Below are 16,565 nucleotides of genomic sequence, written 5' to 3' on the forward strand. Positions count from 1 at the left end.
CCCATGAGGGATGAGGACCCCCTCACCACACAGCAGGGTTGTCCCTGTCCCAGGAGACTCCCATAAATCCCACCGCCTGCAATTCTCCCACCAACAGCCCGTGGGGGGTGGTTGGGCCATACTGGAGCTGGTGGTGCCACAGAGGGAGAGGCACCTGTACAAGGTTTGCCATCTTGGCAGCACCCGGACCCGTGCCCCTTCCCAACCCCACGTGCTGGGATCTGCTCCCCCCAGGCGCAGAAATCCCTCCTGAAATCCCACCTGACATGGTGCCCACCGGAGCCGCTGTGCCAGCGTCAGGCGCTGCCAGTCCACGACACCCCAGCGCCGGGTCCCCCACACCCCCAGCATGCCGGGAGCTCCCGCTCGAGCTCTGGGTGCCTTGGACCTCTCCACTCCCTCTGGACCAGCGGGAAACTCCCCCAGTTTGCCCCAGTTGCAGCCAGACCGGCGGCTGGCGCCCGGCCCGGCGCACAAGGCGTGCTCTGACTGCCTTTTTCCATTTGGCGAGCGCTGCTGGATGAGTCCGGCCCCGAAAAGAAAACAAGGAAAATGCATCCCCCTCCCTGGCCCCTCCTTCCCGCATCCCATTTTTTTTCTTTTTTTTTCCAGTTTGGAAAAAATCAGTGCTTCCTGGCTGGGGGGGCGCTCACAACACCCCCACAGGATGGAAAGGTGTTGGGAGCCTTCCTGGGGAGAAGCAGCACAGCTTGGAAAGCAGCAGGGAGAGGGTTGAGCATCCCCATGCGTGGCCAGGGCGGTACCAAGATGGTCCTCGAGGGCAGGATTTACCCTCGGGGTCCCTCATGATGGTGAGGAGGAGGAGGAGGAGGAGGAAGGAGCCCACCCAGGGCAGGGTGCCAGGGCTGGGCAGGTGGTGGCCGGTGACAACTGCCACTGCTGTGCCACAGCCCTGGTTAGCAGGGCCGTGCCCGGGTTTGGGTCACCCTCCCAGTGGGGAGGGTGCCAAGGGCAGGCGTTGCTCCGGGACCAGGAGGTGGCTGCGGGCAGGAGCTGGGAGAGGACAGAGCCCTGGCAGTGGGACGGGGTGAGTGCCCCGGGGCCGGTGGCTGACCCCACTAATCCCAGAGCAGTGATGCCATTTCCCGGCTGAAGCAGCCGTGTCCCAGGGCGACCCTGCCCAGAAGGAAGGGTGTCCCCTCCACGAAGCAGGCTCCCTGCAGCATTGGCCCCATACAGACCCCACTAATTCCCACTCATCTCCAAGTCCAGCACAGATCCCATTAACCCCAAACCTGCTCCCCCAGCACAAACCCTGCCAATGGCCAGCACAGTCCCGTGGCACAGCCTTGGGTGTACCCTGGACCAGCATCCCCCTCACAGACCTCACTGTGACCTGGCAAGACACACCAGCCCAGATTTCACTGTCCTCCGAACCCAGCACAGATGCCATTAACTGCCAGCACCAACCCCCAGCACAGTCCCACTAATCCCCCAAAGCACAGACTCTTCCCCCCAGCACAGACCCTGTCATACAGAGGAGCGCCAGCCCCTCTCTGGACCCAGAGCTGTGACCCCACAGGTGTCCCCCCCCATACCCCACAAGGGACAGGGGACTGTTCCCGTACCGGAGAACCTGTTGGACCCATGGAGTCCCAACCCTGCCAGCAGACCCATCCTGACCTGGGCACTCGTCCCTGCCTGGGGGACTCATCCTGCCAGGAGAACCCGTCCTTGCCCGGAGGACCCGTCCCTGCCCGGAGGACCCGTCCCCGCCGGCTGCTCCCGGGGCGGTCACAGGGTCTGGTTCCCGGTTCCCTCCCCAGCAGCAGCCGCTAATTCAGCGCAGCTGGGCAAGGGCTGGGCATGTGTCTTAAATCAGGGAAGAAGGTCAAAGAAAAGTAAGACAGGAGCCGAAAAAAGCAGCAGTGAGTTCCAAAAACAATACTTGGCCGGGGCGGTGGGCGGCTGATCTTCCTTGGTGGCCGGTTATTCAGACGAGCCCGACAAATTGCTGCCATCCCCTGGCCCCGCAACCCTCCCCAGGCAGCCGGCGGCAGGGCTGGCCACGGGGCAAGGGGGACACCACGCCATTGTCCCCATCCCTGCCCTCCCGCTGGGCAGTGCCACCCCAGGCACCGCTGCAGGGAAGCAGGGCAGGAACCAAGTTATTCGGGTTGGGCAAGGCAGCACCCTTGGGTGCTGTTTGTGCTCACTGCAGGGGCCAAAGGGTGCTCGGTGCCCTGCCTTGGGACAGCAGGGATGAGCCCTGGTCTCGGTGCCCCCCCTCGCCACGGTGCTGAGGATGTTCAGATCTCATTCGGACCCGCATCTGAGACCCCCCCAAAACCCACCGTGTGCAGAAGCCCCTCGGTGACCCTTGGTGCCCCCGAAGCCATCGCAGGCATCCCCCCCCCCGCCTTCCCCGGGATTACGGCAGGCCGGGAGCTGCACCCAAAGCCAATCAGCCCCTCGCCAACTTTCCCTCCCGCCGGGCTTATCCCGCGCCGCGATGCCGCGGTTAAGCCGCTTTAGCAGAGCAGGCGAGGGCGGCCGGGGGGCACCGGGACAGCCACACGGGACGGCTGCGGCTGGGGGATAAGGGGACACGCCAGAGGACTTGGGGGCCGTCCCCATCCCTGCATCACCGGCACTGCAGCCAGTGAGCCCCCCAGCCGGACACACCATTCTGGCTCCACTTGGGAAGGAAGGGATGCACTGTCTGTCCATCCCAGTCCCCGATTCCCACCGGGTTCCCCCCATCCAGCAGCCGGAGCTCCGGCAAAGGGCTGGTTAAGTGTTTCTCCTGCTGTTTTTCCTTTGCGGGGCTGGGAAGCAGAGACGTGCTGCAATACCCCAGACGAGGCTGCTCCCGGGGCATTTCCGGATGGGAATCTGGCAGCAGAGCCTGTGCTTGGGCCTCATCCAGCCCAGGCTTGTAAAGCCCTGCAACCCAGGCAGGAGCACGCCTGCGTCGGGCGCTGCCGGCCCCGCTCCGGGCCCCCCTGCACCCCCCTTCCAGGGGCTGCCGGAGCTCTGACTTCCCGTGCCAGGTTCTGCGAGGGGAAACCGAGGCATGGGTCAAGCGCGGCTCTGTCCTGTGGTGGAGCGGGGAGGGGAAGGAGGGATGCTCTGTGTGGAGCTGGGCATGCCATGGAGGATTAACTCCTCCGCAGCCCAGGTTTTGGCAGCGCCAGGGAGCGGGAATGGGCACAGCCGAGGCGCTGCCTCTCCCCGTGCTCCTGGCACTGGCTCGGCCAGCGCCAGGGCTCTGCACCCTGGGGACCCTCCTCCCTGGGGACGCGGGGGATGCTCTGTGCCACGCAGGGACACAGCACCGGGTTCGGTTACCACAGCATGGGTTGGCCACCCTCCGAGCATCCTCCGCTCCAGCGCCTTGTCCAAACAGGTCGGGCTCAGTGAAACAGCCTGAATTTTCCAATGAAAAAAACGTTTCCTCAGGAAATTCCCGAGCAGTTTTCACGGGGGAGAGCGGGGGGGGGGGGGGTCTGCTCCCCCCCAGCACAGCCCCGGCTGCGGGGAGGAGCGGGATGCCATCCCCACCGCGGGCAGCGAGCGACGCGGGACGACCTCGCCGCATCCCAGCCCTGCAGAGACCACACAGGGCTTATTTTATGAAAGGATGCTCAGCCTCCCCGCCAGCAGCCACACACCTCCGAACCGCTGCCGGCTCCCACGGCCGCCGCTCCTGCCAGGTCCTGCTTCCCGCGGCCCGGCGAGCCCGGGCAGGGGCTGGCAAGTCGTGTGCTGGGCGCCGTGCCCCCATGGGAAGCCTTGGCGCGGCGGCGGGGGGGGGTGGGGAGGGGGAAATGCAGCTACAGAGATTCCGGTAATCCTGAAAATCCCAAAATCTGAAAGGGGCTCAGCGGGGACTTGCTTTTCCCTCGCTGGAGCCCGTGGACGCCCTTGGCACAGACCGTGAAGCCTCCGGTAGCTGCTTATAACTGTTCTCCGAAGCGGTTCTGGGTAATAAGTTAACCTGGTAATGAGACCTGTTGCCGAGACAGATGCAAATGATTGGGAAGTGCTCATTAGAGGGGATGGAAGGAGGCACTTAGGCCCTGAAAGGCACCCAGCCCTTCCCGGGGCCGCCCTGCACCCTATTAGAGCCCATTTTACAATAATTGCTCCAGAGGAGGAAATCTATTTGGATTCATCATAAAGTATTTATTAACAAGAGCTTATTCATAATTTTTGCTGCTCGCCGGCGTGGCGGGGCCAGGCATCCCGGCCCGCTCCCCTCGGAACACGGCTTCCCTGGCCCGGGAGAGAGGCAGCACTGCACTGGGGAGGGCAGTGAGGGGGCACGGGGGCAGCTGAAGCTCCCAGGGCAGGTACGAGCTGTGCTGGCCTTGCCTGTGCACACCTGGCCCCACGGCAGAGCTGCCCGTGGGGCAGAACACGCTGTCACAGCCACGTTCCCCCCCAGCTCCTGGCTCATCCAGCTTGCAAATCCCCTCCTGCAGCCCACGCTGGGGCACAGAGACCCAGTGCCCAGGGCACCTGGCTGCCACCCCTGCACAGGTGAAGGCAGGACACAGCGCAACCTCCCCACAGCTCCTCTCCCCAGATCTTTTTGTGGCTTTTTTTGCCCGACAGAGCCAAGAGCATCCTCCAGCCAACATCCATGCATGGCTCGGGGCTGTGGGTGGGCTGGACCGTACCCACCTTGGGCTCTTGGGAGGGTGAGCAGAGATGGGGCAGAGAGGGGCTCCCACCCTTCAGTTACTGCCCTGACGCTCAGCCCCGCTCAGGACCAGCCCAGGTGGGAGTGGACGTGCTCACACAGCCCCCGGTGCTCACCACGCACTTGGGACTGCGGCGTTCCCTGCACCCCTCCCTGAGCAGCCCTGGGCTCCCCACACCTGGCGCTGCCCAAAAAACGCCCCGCTGGGTCCTCCACTAGCCACCCTGGAGCAGGCAGGTCCCTGCCGCCCCTGGGGGCCGGGCCGGTGCCCACCTGCCCGCGCCCGACGTGCCGGGGCGGGAGCGGTGCCGGCGCTCGCCCTCGCAGGTGCTGCGGCTGCGAGCGGGGGCGCGGGGAGCGCGCCGGGGCCGCGGGTCACGGGAGGCCGCGGCGGCAGAGAACCTGCCAGTTGCTTTGGAAAACAGCAGGAAGAAAGGCAGCTCTCTTGGCAGCCCCGGGCTCGGGTGCCAGCGCCGCCTGGGCCCCCGCCAGCCAGCGCAGCCCGCCCCGCAGACGGCGGCTGGGGGTGGCCCAGGTGGGATGGAGCCGGAGGGGGCTTCTCCGGCGGCACGGTACGTGCCCCGACACTGCGCCGAGCACCCCGCCTCTGGTCTGCCCCTGTGCACCCCCACCCCGGCAACAACTGGCATTGCCAGTCCCCGGGTTTGCCGAACGCACCCCAAACTGGGGAGCAGAGTGCCCAGTGTGCGGGGAAGGGGTATGGATTCCCCAGGGATGGCACCCAGCAGCAGCACAGCCAGCACTGATGGGTGGAGGAGACAAGAGGGTGTTGGCAAGCGAAACCTGATGGTGGGAGAGTCTAGGGCCACTTGCTGCCTTCCTGCAGACTCACTTGGATCCCCCAGGCACCTCAGTTTCCCCAGGTGCCGTCTCCGAGCATCCCCCTCGGGGTTCGGGAGCCGAAGGCTCAGCCGCTTCCCCAGAGTGACCCCACCTGCCCCCAGGGTGAGGCGCTGCCTTTCCAGAAATAGGGAAAATCAGACCTGTCACCTGCCAGGCAGGATGCGACAGTGGCTCCTGGGGTCTGGGAAGAGGCCTGGAAGCAGCACAGGGGAAGCACAGAGGGGACACAGCCCATGGCCAAGGAGATGTCCCCTCACCCCGGGAAGCATCCCGTGGCCAGCAGCACCAGAGCCACGTGGCTTTCCAGCTGAAACCTCCCCGGGGCTCCAAGGAAGGGAAATGTTTCATAGAACTGGAAAAAAAAAAGGCTTTGCCAGCAGGTCCCAGCACTGCCAGCTCCTCCACCCGGCCCTGCGTCAGTGTGGGGCCCCGGGGGTGGCCTGGCCCCCCCCAGCCCTGCTCCCAGCACATGGCAGGGACTGCGGTGCCTGAGACCCCATCCCAGATCCCAGGGTCTCAGCCAGGATGGGAGGCAGGGATGGAGGCAGTTTGCACCCCCAGGAGTGCAGAGGGAAACTGAGGACATGCACCAGGGCCGACAGCACCACATACAATCCAGGGAAGGGGCACTGTCCCCAACATGGAGGGAGCTGGGGCCAGGCAGGGCCCCCCCCGGACAAGCCCAGGGCTCTGAGCCTGGCTTTAGCCCCTGACGCAGGAGGTTTTATTTCCCTCCTAACATATTTTTAGCCCTGCCTGCTCTGTCCTGGCCTTTCTGAGGGGGATTAATTCACCCCCGTCATGCATCATTAAAGGGGTGCAGAGAGAGGTCCCCATCTCCCTGCTGGGTGTGCCCGGAGGCACCCACGCCGGGGTGGCACTGGGGGTATCTCTGCACTCCATGATGGGCAGTGGTGTGATGGGCTCACGGGGCTCACCCTGCTGCAAATCCAACCCTGGAGCAAGTCACTAGTTAAAAATAGCCCCGGCCTTTTGCTGGGGAGTCGGCGACCTTGCAGGAGGATCGGCTGCCCCCGGGGCCCTGGGAGTGAAGAGTTCATGGCCCCCCCGCAGCCCCAGTGCCTCTGCAGTGCCATGGGTGTGCCAAAGGCTCAACCTCTGCTCCAGCACCTCGCTGGCTCCCCAGGGGCTGGGAACAACCAGCCAGGACCCTCCACTTAGGGATGGGGAAACCGAGGGTGGTGACAGGCTCTCCCAGAGAGCAAAGGGAGATGAGGGTGTCCCCTGTGGTTCAGCGCCGAGCCTGGCTGGGTCCTGCAGCCCGGGCGCGGAAGGATGGGACTGGTTTAACAGGGGGAAGGGGGGTGTTCATCCGCTTTCGGCAGCTCAGCAGAGCCTTCCTGGGGAGATTCAAAGGCTGAGCCCGGCTGGGTCCTATTTCGGGAGGGTTTTGGACGCCTCCCAAGCAGCAGAAGTGGGTGGGGGCTGACCTGCACAAAGGGACTCTGTTCAGAACGCCGGGCTCTGGCGGTGCCCGGCGCGGAGGCTGGTGGCTGCGGCTGGTCCCCTTGTCCCCCATGTAAGGGCTCTGCACCCTGGGTTGGGACAGGGGGCAGGTGCCCCCCTCCTGTGCCGGGTGCTGACCCCCACCTGGCTGTAAACTGAGGCACAGGGAGACACTGTCCTTGCCTCCTGGGCTGCTGCTGTAACCGCTAAGTGACACTGCCATACCGCGGAGACGGCCGTGCCAACCTGCCTCGTGACGTGGGCTCCAACAGCCACCCGCCCTGGGCTACTTGCCCAGGCTGGCCCTGAGCCATCCCCCGGGGGAGTCCAAGGTCCCCGAGTGGGGCCAGGCACTCTGGGAGCCAATACCCCAGTCACCAACTCCATGGCGGAGCAGAAGGAAACCCCCCGACAGGCCAGATCCCACCAGCTCGATGCCACCACAGGGCGCACCAGGGTGCCAGGGGGGTGCAGTGCCAACAGCACCACCGGCCCTGGGATCTGGGGGCCCTCCTGCATCACCTCACCTCTCCTCACTGCCCACCTCAGGCCCCGGGGAGCTCCAGAAAGCCCTGAGCTCCCTAGGCCGCAGTGCAACGACCACACTTCGCGCACATTCCATGCTTCCCGCCTCACATAGAGCTGGGAGCACCCGTGGGCACCAGGAACAGGGACCCCGGGATGGGGACTGGGGTCCTCACCACGGTGATGCCGGGCAAGCTCCAGCCAGCCAGCTCCTGTCTCCATCCCTGTCCCTGTCCCCACGTGGGACACGGCGGTCACGGCTCAGCCCTGTGCTGCTGTTGGCGACTCCCCTCTCCAACCAATCCCCCACCGCAAGGCGAGGAAGCTGCGAGCGCGTCCCGGTTCCCTCCGGCGGTACCTCAGGATGCGATGCAGTCATCGTTAATGCATCTGGACTCATTTACGGGGATGAGAAAATGTTTCCAGGTTTCCCACAAAGTCCCATTAAGATCCCAGTCCCTACTCTATTTTTAGTGCCCTCATCAACAATGCCTTCCCCAGCCACCCCGGCGCTCCAGGGCCCCGTGGGGCTGGCGGGGCACCCTGGGCACGTGCTTGGCTTTGTGGGGAGCTGAGCTGCACCCAGACTGGGTGTCTGGAAGGGGCAAACTCTGGCCCCGCACTCCTCGACTCAGCAGCTTTGCACCCATGGGTGCACCCTGGGGGTGGGGATGCCTCAGCCTGGCTTTTGCTTGGGAGCAGAGGAAGAAGGAAACATGGTGGGAAGCGACAGCAAAAGCCACCCCGGGTCACCGCATCGGCTGGGGCTGCAGGACCCCTCGTCACCGAGGATGGAGAGGGGGTGGTGGCACTAGGCCACTTGGTGGGGCTGAGCATCCCTGCAGGTGTAGGGTCACACCCTGCAGCACCAGATTGTCACCTGCTGATGGCCAGTGGCTGGTGCAGCCAACCCCCTTCCCAGCAACCCTCAGAGCCCCGGCAGTGCCTCCGTCAGGGCAGTAGGTGCCCACAGGGCTGCCGGTGGAGCTGGCAAGGGCGCGCGGGTCCTGCCCTCGGCCCTGCGCCCTCCTGGGCTATCTATAGCCATGACCTCAGCGGGAGCCGGGGCAGGACCCGGCCGTGCATCCTCCTTTCTTGGCAGGGCCACCGCCACAGCCCCCACCCGGCACAGAGCTGCCGCCAAGCCGAGGCTTTTATCCTGTACGTTCGCTAATCCGACGGGATTCGGTGTCAGGGGCTGCCCACGGGAGGCTCACAAAGGCCGTTTCCAGGGGTGCTCAGCCAAGCGATGGAGAACGCCAGCCGGGAAGGGCAGACGGCGGTGCCGGGTGTCACCGCGTTAGGTGACAGGGTCTGACCCCAGGGGCTGGACGAGAGGGAATGCGGGTGACCCGGCTGCGAGGAGGTCGAGCAGGGGACGTCCCTGAGTAGGCAGAGGTGACTTGAGGACACCCCGCAGCTGCTCCCCGCAGGCGCCGGGGTCGCAGCCTCCCGCAGAGCCGGGGGTCGCGGGGAGGACCTGCTCGCCCCGCACCGGCTGCCCCGGGGGGGAGCGGGGAAGGGGTGGCCCAGGGGAGGGGAATTTCCCCGGCTTTTTTCTCCAACAAACTCCTTGGCTTGTGCAATTAGAGAAATTTGTTTAACAAACTCCCGGGGGAGCGGAGCGGGAAGGTGGGGTGGCGCGGGGCCAGGGCGCTGCTCACACAGGCCCGCTCCCTCCCCGCCCGCGCCTTTGATCAGCGGCGCGCTGCGCCGGGGGACCGGGAGCCGTTCCCTGCGGCCACGGGGCCACGCTGTGCCACGGGGAGCGAGTGCCCCGGCCCCCGCGGCCACGCTGCCCGTGGCAAGCCCCTGCCACGTGCCCCTTTCAGCCGCCGCTTCACAGAGCCCTCCGCTCCATCGCGCCCACCCCCCTGCCCCCGTGCTCGCCGGGGTGGCACGACCCTGCCCCGCTCAGCCCTTCCCTGCCCCGCTCAGCCCTTCCCACCCCCGGGCCGCCGGTGCGCACACGCGCGCGGGGAAAGGCAGGCGCGGGCTCGGGGGCGCGCTCCCGCCCCGCTCGCTCCCGGCTCCCTTTCTCATGCGATGCCATTTCCATCAAAAACCCTTTACTCGGCACTTTTCCCCTCATTGGTATTCACGCCGCGCTCTCGCTGTCCTGGCGCACAGGTTACTAAAGGAGATTTTGCGGCGCAGCGTGGCGGGGGTCACATTTCAGCCCGCGCCGTCTCGCTTTCCCAAATCGCTGGGCAGCAGCCAGGGGACGGCGGGAGGGGGGTGCAGGATCCGGCACATCACAGCTCCCGCCAGGCAACCGTGGGACCAGGCGGCCTCGTCGCCTGTCACGGCGGGGCGAGGCGGGCTGGCGGCGGGGGCTCTGCAGCACGCTGATGGGTGGCTCCCCGGGGACAGCCAGCGGGTCACCGGCGCTCGCCGTCCTCCCGGCGGCCCCACGTGCCTGCATAGGGTGGGAAAAGCTGGAAAACGGGGTCTGAGCAGAGAGGGGGGACACACACTTGGTCGTGCCACCGCCCTCGTTGACAGCGCCCAGATGAGCCCTGGGTGACATCCACACTGTCTCCAGTGGGACTGTGCACCCAGGATGGCGTCCTGGGGAGAGGAGAGGGAGCAGAGGTGCCTCTCGTTTCGGGGCTGGTTTGGGGAAAGGGGAAATGTCTGGGTGGAAAATCAACATTCTCTCTCATGGGCTTTTTTTTTTTTTTTCCTTTGAAAGCAAAAATATTTCTTGGTTTTTCGTGATCAGAAACATGTTGGGGGTTTTTTTTGGACAACAGCCGGTCAAATACCGTTTCCCCGTGAAGGGAATGCAGGGGCCCTTTGCAAGGAGAGCGAAAGCCTTCTTAAAAAACAAGATAAAACCCCCAGGTTTTAAAAAAATCCACCTGGCTACAGACTTGAACAAGCTCCCAGGGAAGAGGGGTCAGCAGAAGGGCTGGATCCTGGTGTTCCCGTGCCAGGCAGCGCTGCCGGAGCGGTGGTGGTGGCGGGGAGGGCGATGCCCACGGCAGGCAGCCCAGAGCCCAGACCCGGGGATTTCGCCCAAAACGCTGCTCAGCGCTGGCTGCCGGCCGGGGAAGGAGGATTAATGCGCTTTTACAGCAGTGGCGAGTTAACCAAGAAATCAATCCTTGGCAGGGGCCGGCCCCAGGTCCCCCGGCGCGTGAGCGCTGCCGCACCTGAGCCACGGGATCCTTTCCCAGCTCCTCTCCAGGACTTGGGAAGCTCCGGGCCTTGGCGGCCGGCGCAGGGTGTTGGGCCCTGGCCAAGCTGGCACAGCGCGCCCGGCCGCGGGGGATGCCTGCCCAGGGCCGACGTGACGGATGGCGAGCCCAGCCACCCGCCTGTGTGTGAGCCAGGCCCCGGGATGCCCGTGGGGACCCTGTGCATCCCCTCCCTGCAGCTGGCACGTCCCAGGGGTCTACGCCGTCCCCTCCTCCGGGGTGAGGTCTCACGGTGCCCAGCTGCCAGGGCAGGGAGAGGGAGGCCGAGCTCAGGCTCTTGCCTGTGCTGATTTGGTGCATCCAAAAGCACTTTGGTACCCAAAACCCACATGGGTTTGGCCGCCATGAGGCTGTGCCCCTCTCACACTTGGTTCCCAGCCGTGCTGTGGGGACATCACGGGTGATGCCACATGACGCTGGCAGGGCTCAGCACCCACTGATGCCCTCGCTGCTCCCATCGCCTTCACCACCCTGCCCCAACCTGCCCGGCACACCCCAAGGTGCTGCAGGAGAAATCCTCTCCCCATGGGTCCCCAAGGAGCAAATCCCTGCCACCCCAGGACCCTGCCTACACCTCCCAGTTTGGGTGAAAGGACTGGGGGGGACAGGAATTCCCCCCCCACCTCCCACAAGCAGTCAGCCCCCTTGGAAGTGCTCAGTGCTGGCACTGCCATCCCTGTGCAGAGGAGCCACAGCACGGCTGGGGGTGGCAGGCAACGTGCCAGGCTCACAGGGAGGGACTGTACCTCCCCCACAGCTCTCCTTCTTCCCCTCCAGTGTGGGACCCTGGGGATTCTCCCCATCCCTGCCCATCCCCATCTTTGCCACCATCCCCATCCCTGCCACCTGGGGCTCGCCTTGTCCCTAGGACAGGTGCAGGCACAACAGGAGTCATGGCAGGGGGAGACAATGGGCATCCCTTGGGCTGCAGGGAAGCGTCCAGGGGCCAGGCAAAGGGACGGCTGGCATAGGCAGCACTGGGTAAAGAAAGCTGGTGAGCAGACAGGGCAAGTTGTCCTTGTCCCTGTGGTCATTCCCAGAGAGCCCTGCCTTGTAGGGACCTGCCTCCACCACCCCCAAAGGCAGCAGACACTGTTCCCTCCTTTCCCTGTGAGTACCAAACCCCCATCCAGGCCCTCCCTGCTGTGCACAGCCCCGGGTCAGGATGGATCCCTCGGTGCCACCGTGGCAGTTCGCCCCGGGCTCTCGAGCTCCCTGCGCCAGGGCTGCCCAGAGCTCCTGGGAGAGCCGCCTTTCCCGCTCTTTGCTGTGCCTGGATAAGGAGAGCATGTCCGGCTGGGCTGGCCCTCGCCACGGCTCCTCTGCCACCGAGCCTTGCCACGCCGGCACTGCCCCGGCCACACCGACCATGCCGCAGCCACCCCTGCAATGGGGGGGAAACTGCCGGGTCAAAACAGGATCAGGCTACAGCTCCCAGCACCCACCCCCAGCCTACCCAGGCTCAGGGGAATAGAAAAGCACCAAAGGGAGCTATTCCCAGTTGCTCCAAGAGCTCCGGGCAGCACGCTGGGCCCTGGCAGCTGGGCTTTGTTCAGCAAAGCTGCAAAGGCGCGCACGCGCCCGCAGCGCCGGGCACGCGGTGGGATCGCTCCCTGCCCCGGCATGGAGCGAACCACGGGCATGAGGGACCTCAACCACAGTCAGGGAGGGAACCGTGGGCAGGGCAGAGCTGCCCAGGAAGGGGAGGAATCGGCGGGCACCTCGGAGAAGGGCGGCTGATTTACTGCGGCGAGGCCCCAGCCAAGTTCAAGGTGATGCGGGGGAAGAGCAGCACAGCGTGAGCGCCGGCCACCAGCCCCTCGTGCAGCTGGGCTTATCCCACCCGCCCCCCCATTCCAGCCCTCCGATCCGGCCTCGTAAACCTCACTGTAAACAGGATCTGTTTTTCCTGGGTGAGGATTTAAGACGGGATCAGGCAGAAGCAGCGAGCGGGGCAGGGCTCGCCAGGGCAGGCGGGCACGGCGGGCGCCGCGGGGAAAGCGAGGATCTCCCGAAGGTTGCGTTTAAAGAACGGCCTCATTGTTTTTCCCAAACAATACTCAGCAGATGGGAGAATTGAAAGTGTGTTGCAACCTTCCCTCTCTTCCCCCGCCGTGCCCAGCTTGCTGCTCCCATCCTTTGGCAGTCGATCTGAGCTCCCGGCTGGAAACCAGTTCGCCAGAGCTACTGGTGGAGGGGGTGAACACCGGCGCTGAAAAGCCCCGGCACTTTTGGGAAGGGGTTTTACCAAAGGATGCCCGATGAGGTGTACCCAGCGGGCAGCTCCCTGCCCCAGCCACATGCCCACAGCAGTGGTGGCAGCCAGGTGATGTGGGGAGCCCGGCAGTGGCTGGGGAGAGGTGGGATCCCCTTGGATTCCTGGAGATGTGGCTGTGACCACGCCACGTGGCCACAATGCCTCTGGCAGCCCAGCTCTGTCCCCTGGGCCCCACGCTGTGCCTGTTTGCTGGTACTGAGGTTTGTGCCAGGCCAGCTTAGCTGGGTGCTCCCCAACACCCCTTGGATTGGGAGCCACTGAATATGGCACACACGGGGGTCTGTGCCTGGCTGCCAGCTCTTGGTTGGGTGCATCACCTCTGCCATCCCAAAATCAGCCTCTGCATCCCCTGCATGGGGTGTGGGAGAGGGGAGAGGGTCTCTGGCCAGACCCTGGCAGGATGCACAACTCCCGCCATTCCATCTGCCTCGGAGGCTGGTGCCCATCTCACCTCATTCCCATCCTGTGGGAACCAGGGTGGGGGTCTCAAGGCACACTGCAGGCACTGCCAGGTGCCAGGCATGAGCCAGAGGTTTGTAAGAGCATCACCAGTCACAAAATTTGCACATTTCCCCCTTCACAAGAACATCCCAAATCTCCCACTGTTGCAGATCCAGGAGGCAGGGATAACTGTTACGACTCTGGAAATCCCTTGGGCTCCTCAGCAGCAGCTCCCTGGGGACACACGTGCGGGTCCCTGGCAGGTGCTCAGCTCCAGGGTTATTTTGGAGCCCTGGCAGCCGGACTCCCCCCCCCTGCTTCCCCGTGGGCAGGGTGAGGCCTCGTGCGTGGCGGCGGTTCCGGTGCCGCTTCCCTGCTAATCCAGGCAGCTCCCTCTTGACTTCCCGGCCTGTCCCTGAGGGGGGATAGAGGTGAGCCGGGGAAGTGAGAGGAAGTGTCCGAGCAGAGACACTGAGCTGGGGAGGGCACAAAGCCACCCTCCTGCCTGCCGGGAGACTCAGCCGAGGCTGCAGCCAGGAGCGTGTCACGGGCGATGCCTCGGCCAGGGCTATTTCGGTGCCACCGGGCTCTCCAGCTTGGACCCGCTCCGGCTGGGAAGGACGGCTGCCTAAGGGGTCACCGGGGTCCCCGTGGCCGTGCTGGGCTCGAGGGGCTGGCGGTGGTGGCAGTGGGGAGATGCACAAAGGCTAAGGCAGGGCGGCTCCCGCTCACGTTCCAATGTATCCACATCACCATCCGCAGCTCCCGAGCCCGGGCGAGCCTGCCCGCCACGCGGGTGGGATGGGAACGGGAACAGGAATGGCTGGGCTGGCACTGGGGGACGAAGTCTGGTCCTATCTGAGCCGGGCTGGGAGCTGAGGCTATGCCAGGGCAAGAGGGAGGACACCGGAGCCTTCCCCGTGCCAAGGCAGCGGAGCAGAGGATCCATGGAGGATAAACCAGCTCCCTGCTGTTGGCCGGGAGAAGCGTTGAGAACAGCACAGGTTTGTGAGGAGAAGGGCTCCTGCCAGTCCCAGTCAGGCCAGCGACCACACAGCTTCCCACATCACACCAGCACCGTGAGCTGGCAACAACAGGCGCTGCCAACCCAGCACCAGCTGGAGACTAGGAAGGGTTGGGAGGTGGTGGGATGGAGTCAAGGTGGGAGTGGAGGGATGGAAAGAAAGAAAAAAAGAATGAAAAAGAAAAAAAGAATGAAAAAGAAAAAAAGAATAAAAGATAAAAAAGAAAAAGAAAGAAGAAAAAAAAACAAGAAAGAAAGAGAAAAAAAGAAAGGAAAAAAATTAAAAGCAGAAAGAAAAAAGGAAAAAAAGAAAGAAAATAAAAAGAAAAAATTAAAAGAGAAAAAGAAAAATAGAAAAGGAAATAAAAAGAAAAAATAGAAAGAAAAAGAGAAAAAGAAAGAAAGAGAGATGAAAAAAACCCAGATTGAGGTGTGACCCTTGTCAAGTCAACCACACAACAGGGAGCACCATCCTCAGGGTCATCTGAGCAGCACCAGCGCTGCCCACCCACGTCCCTGCCTGTGCCCCCACCAGCCTCACGCTGCACCTGGGGAGAACCAAGGCCAGACCCCCACACTGCCCCCCACACCACACAGGTGCCACGAGGGGACCCCCCCAAACCCCCACAGGCAGCTGAGCCTCTGAGGTGGAGCCAGAGCCCGCCTGCAGCTCCAGCCCAAGGGATGAGGTCTGGCAGGAGAACCCTGGGCACAGGCAGGGAGGTCCCACAGCAGCACACCCCCCAGAGCAGAGCCCTCGTGGGGTGCAGCACGAGGCCGGGCTCGGAGCAGGCAGCGGCTGCTGCCAGCAGGGAAGAGGTTACGAGCCGGGGAAAGCTGCTCAATAATTAAATAAATATCAGCGATCAATAAGCACAGAGCAAAGGCAGAGCTGCAGTGGTCGTGCTGTGGGCAAGGCGGGGGGGGGGGTCCCCGAATCTCTCCCCCGCGGCCACACTGGCTGTTTTGGGGGGGAGATTTCGGGGGCGCCCCGCTCGCCTGCACCGCGGGCCCTGGCACGGCCGCCCTGCCGCGTGCCACCGGACCGTGCTGGCGTGGCCTGGGGTGACACCAGCGTCCCCAGCACGGCTCAGGGCTGCCCCTCCACACCCCGACACACAGGTGGGGACTGGCATCGCCCCCCTTGCCTCCGAGGCTGAAGGGGTGCCCCCCATATCCTGTCATGCACGACCCCTCCCGCCCTCTCGCCCGCCAGCGCGGCGCGGCACGGACGGGTGCAAATTGTCCCAAACTCAGAGGATTTGGAAGAAAAAGCCTGTGCCCCCCCCCACCCCTTGCACCCCACCATGTGCAGCCAGGCTGGAGGGGGGGAAGGAAAAAGTTTCACGCTACGCAAGAGGCAGCACGGCCGAGGCCAAACCCGCAGTGCCAAGTCCCGCCCGAGCCGCCCCGAATCCACCCAGGACCCCCTGCACCCCACAGTGTCCCCCTGCACCCCCAGAGCCGGCGGCTTCCCCGCACCACCCACCTCTGAGCACGGCAAACAAAAAATAAAACCCAAACCACAACGCAACCTTCCAACCCCCCCCCCCCACGCCCCAAGTGAAAGTGAAGGCTGAAAAACCCCCAAAAGCACCAGAAACACCCAAAAAAAACCCCTACAAAAGGCGACGGGAGGGGGGGTGGGCAAGAGGGAAACGCAGCTCCTCTGAGCAGCCCTGCACGGCCCCAGCCCGCCTTTCCCTGTTATGATTATTTTTATGGGGGGGTGTTGTTGCTTTTTCTTGCTTTTTCTTATTTTTTTTCTAATTTTTTTTGCATAGCAACTGTTAAAGTCCGTTGCGGCGAAAGAGGCAAATTTGGGGGGGGGGACGCGGGGGGGTCCCGGTTACCTGGGTCAGGCAGAGAGGAGACGAATACATCCCGAGCCGTGCTGGGAAAGTGCCTAATTGCAGGGCTGAGACTCGAGGCGTAAAAGTTACTGAGTCATTTCGGAGGCTGGAGCAGTCCGGGCGTTTTTTCTCTCTCTCTCCTCCGGAGCGGCTCTGCGGGGCCCGGGGGGGGGGAGCCGGGGAGGGGGGGGGGGGCCCCCGGGGGGGGGGGGGGCGGGGAGGAAAAAAAAAAATTCCAACT

At 64.2% G+C, this 16,565-nt stretch overlaps 1 protein-coding gene across 4 annotated transcripts in view; it reads right to left on the reverse strand.

The window, feature by feature from the left end:
• The window catches only part of NFIC (nuclear factor I C), a 40,037-nt gene that overhangs the window by 21,103 nt on the left and 2,369 nt on the right, over positions 1–16,565 (reverse strand). Inside the window, exon 1 of one of the 4 annotated variants that reach the window (XM_027705159.1) lies at positions 16,325–16,515. The exons of 1 other annotated variant lie outside the window; for it this stretch is intronic. In XM_027705159.1, coding sequence (XP_027560960.1) covers positions 16,325–16,354 — 30 coding nt within the window. In that variant the 5' untranslated portion in view covers positions 16,355–16,515. Of the gene's footprint in view, positions 1–16,324; positions 16,516–16,565 lie in introns of those variants that run through there. 2 more of the 4 variants (XM_027705162.1, XM_027705161.1) reach the window with 2 other exon arrangements.

Source organism: Neopelma chrysocephalum, unplaced genomic scaffold (assembly GCF_003984885.1).
Source record: "Neopelma chrysocephalum unplaced genomic scaffold, ASM398488v2 Primary Assembly neopelma1_320, whole genome shotgun sequence".
NCBI classification, from domain to species: domain Eukaryota; kingdom Metazoa; phylum Chordata; class Aves; order Passeriformes; family Pipridae; genus Neopelma; species Neopelma chrysocephalum.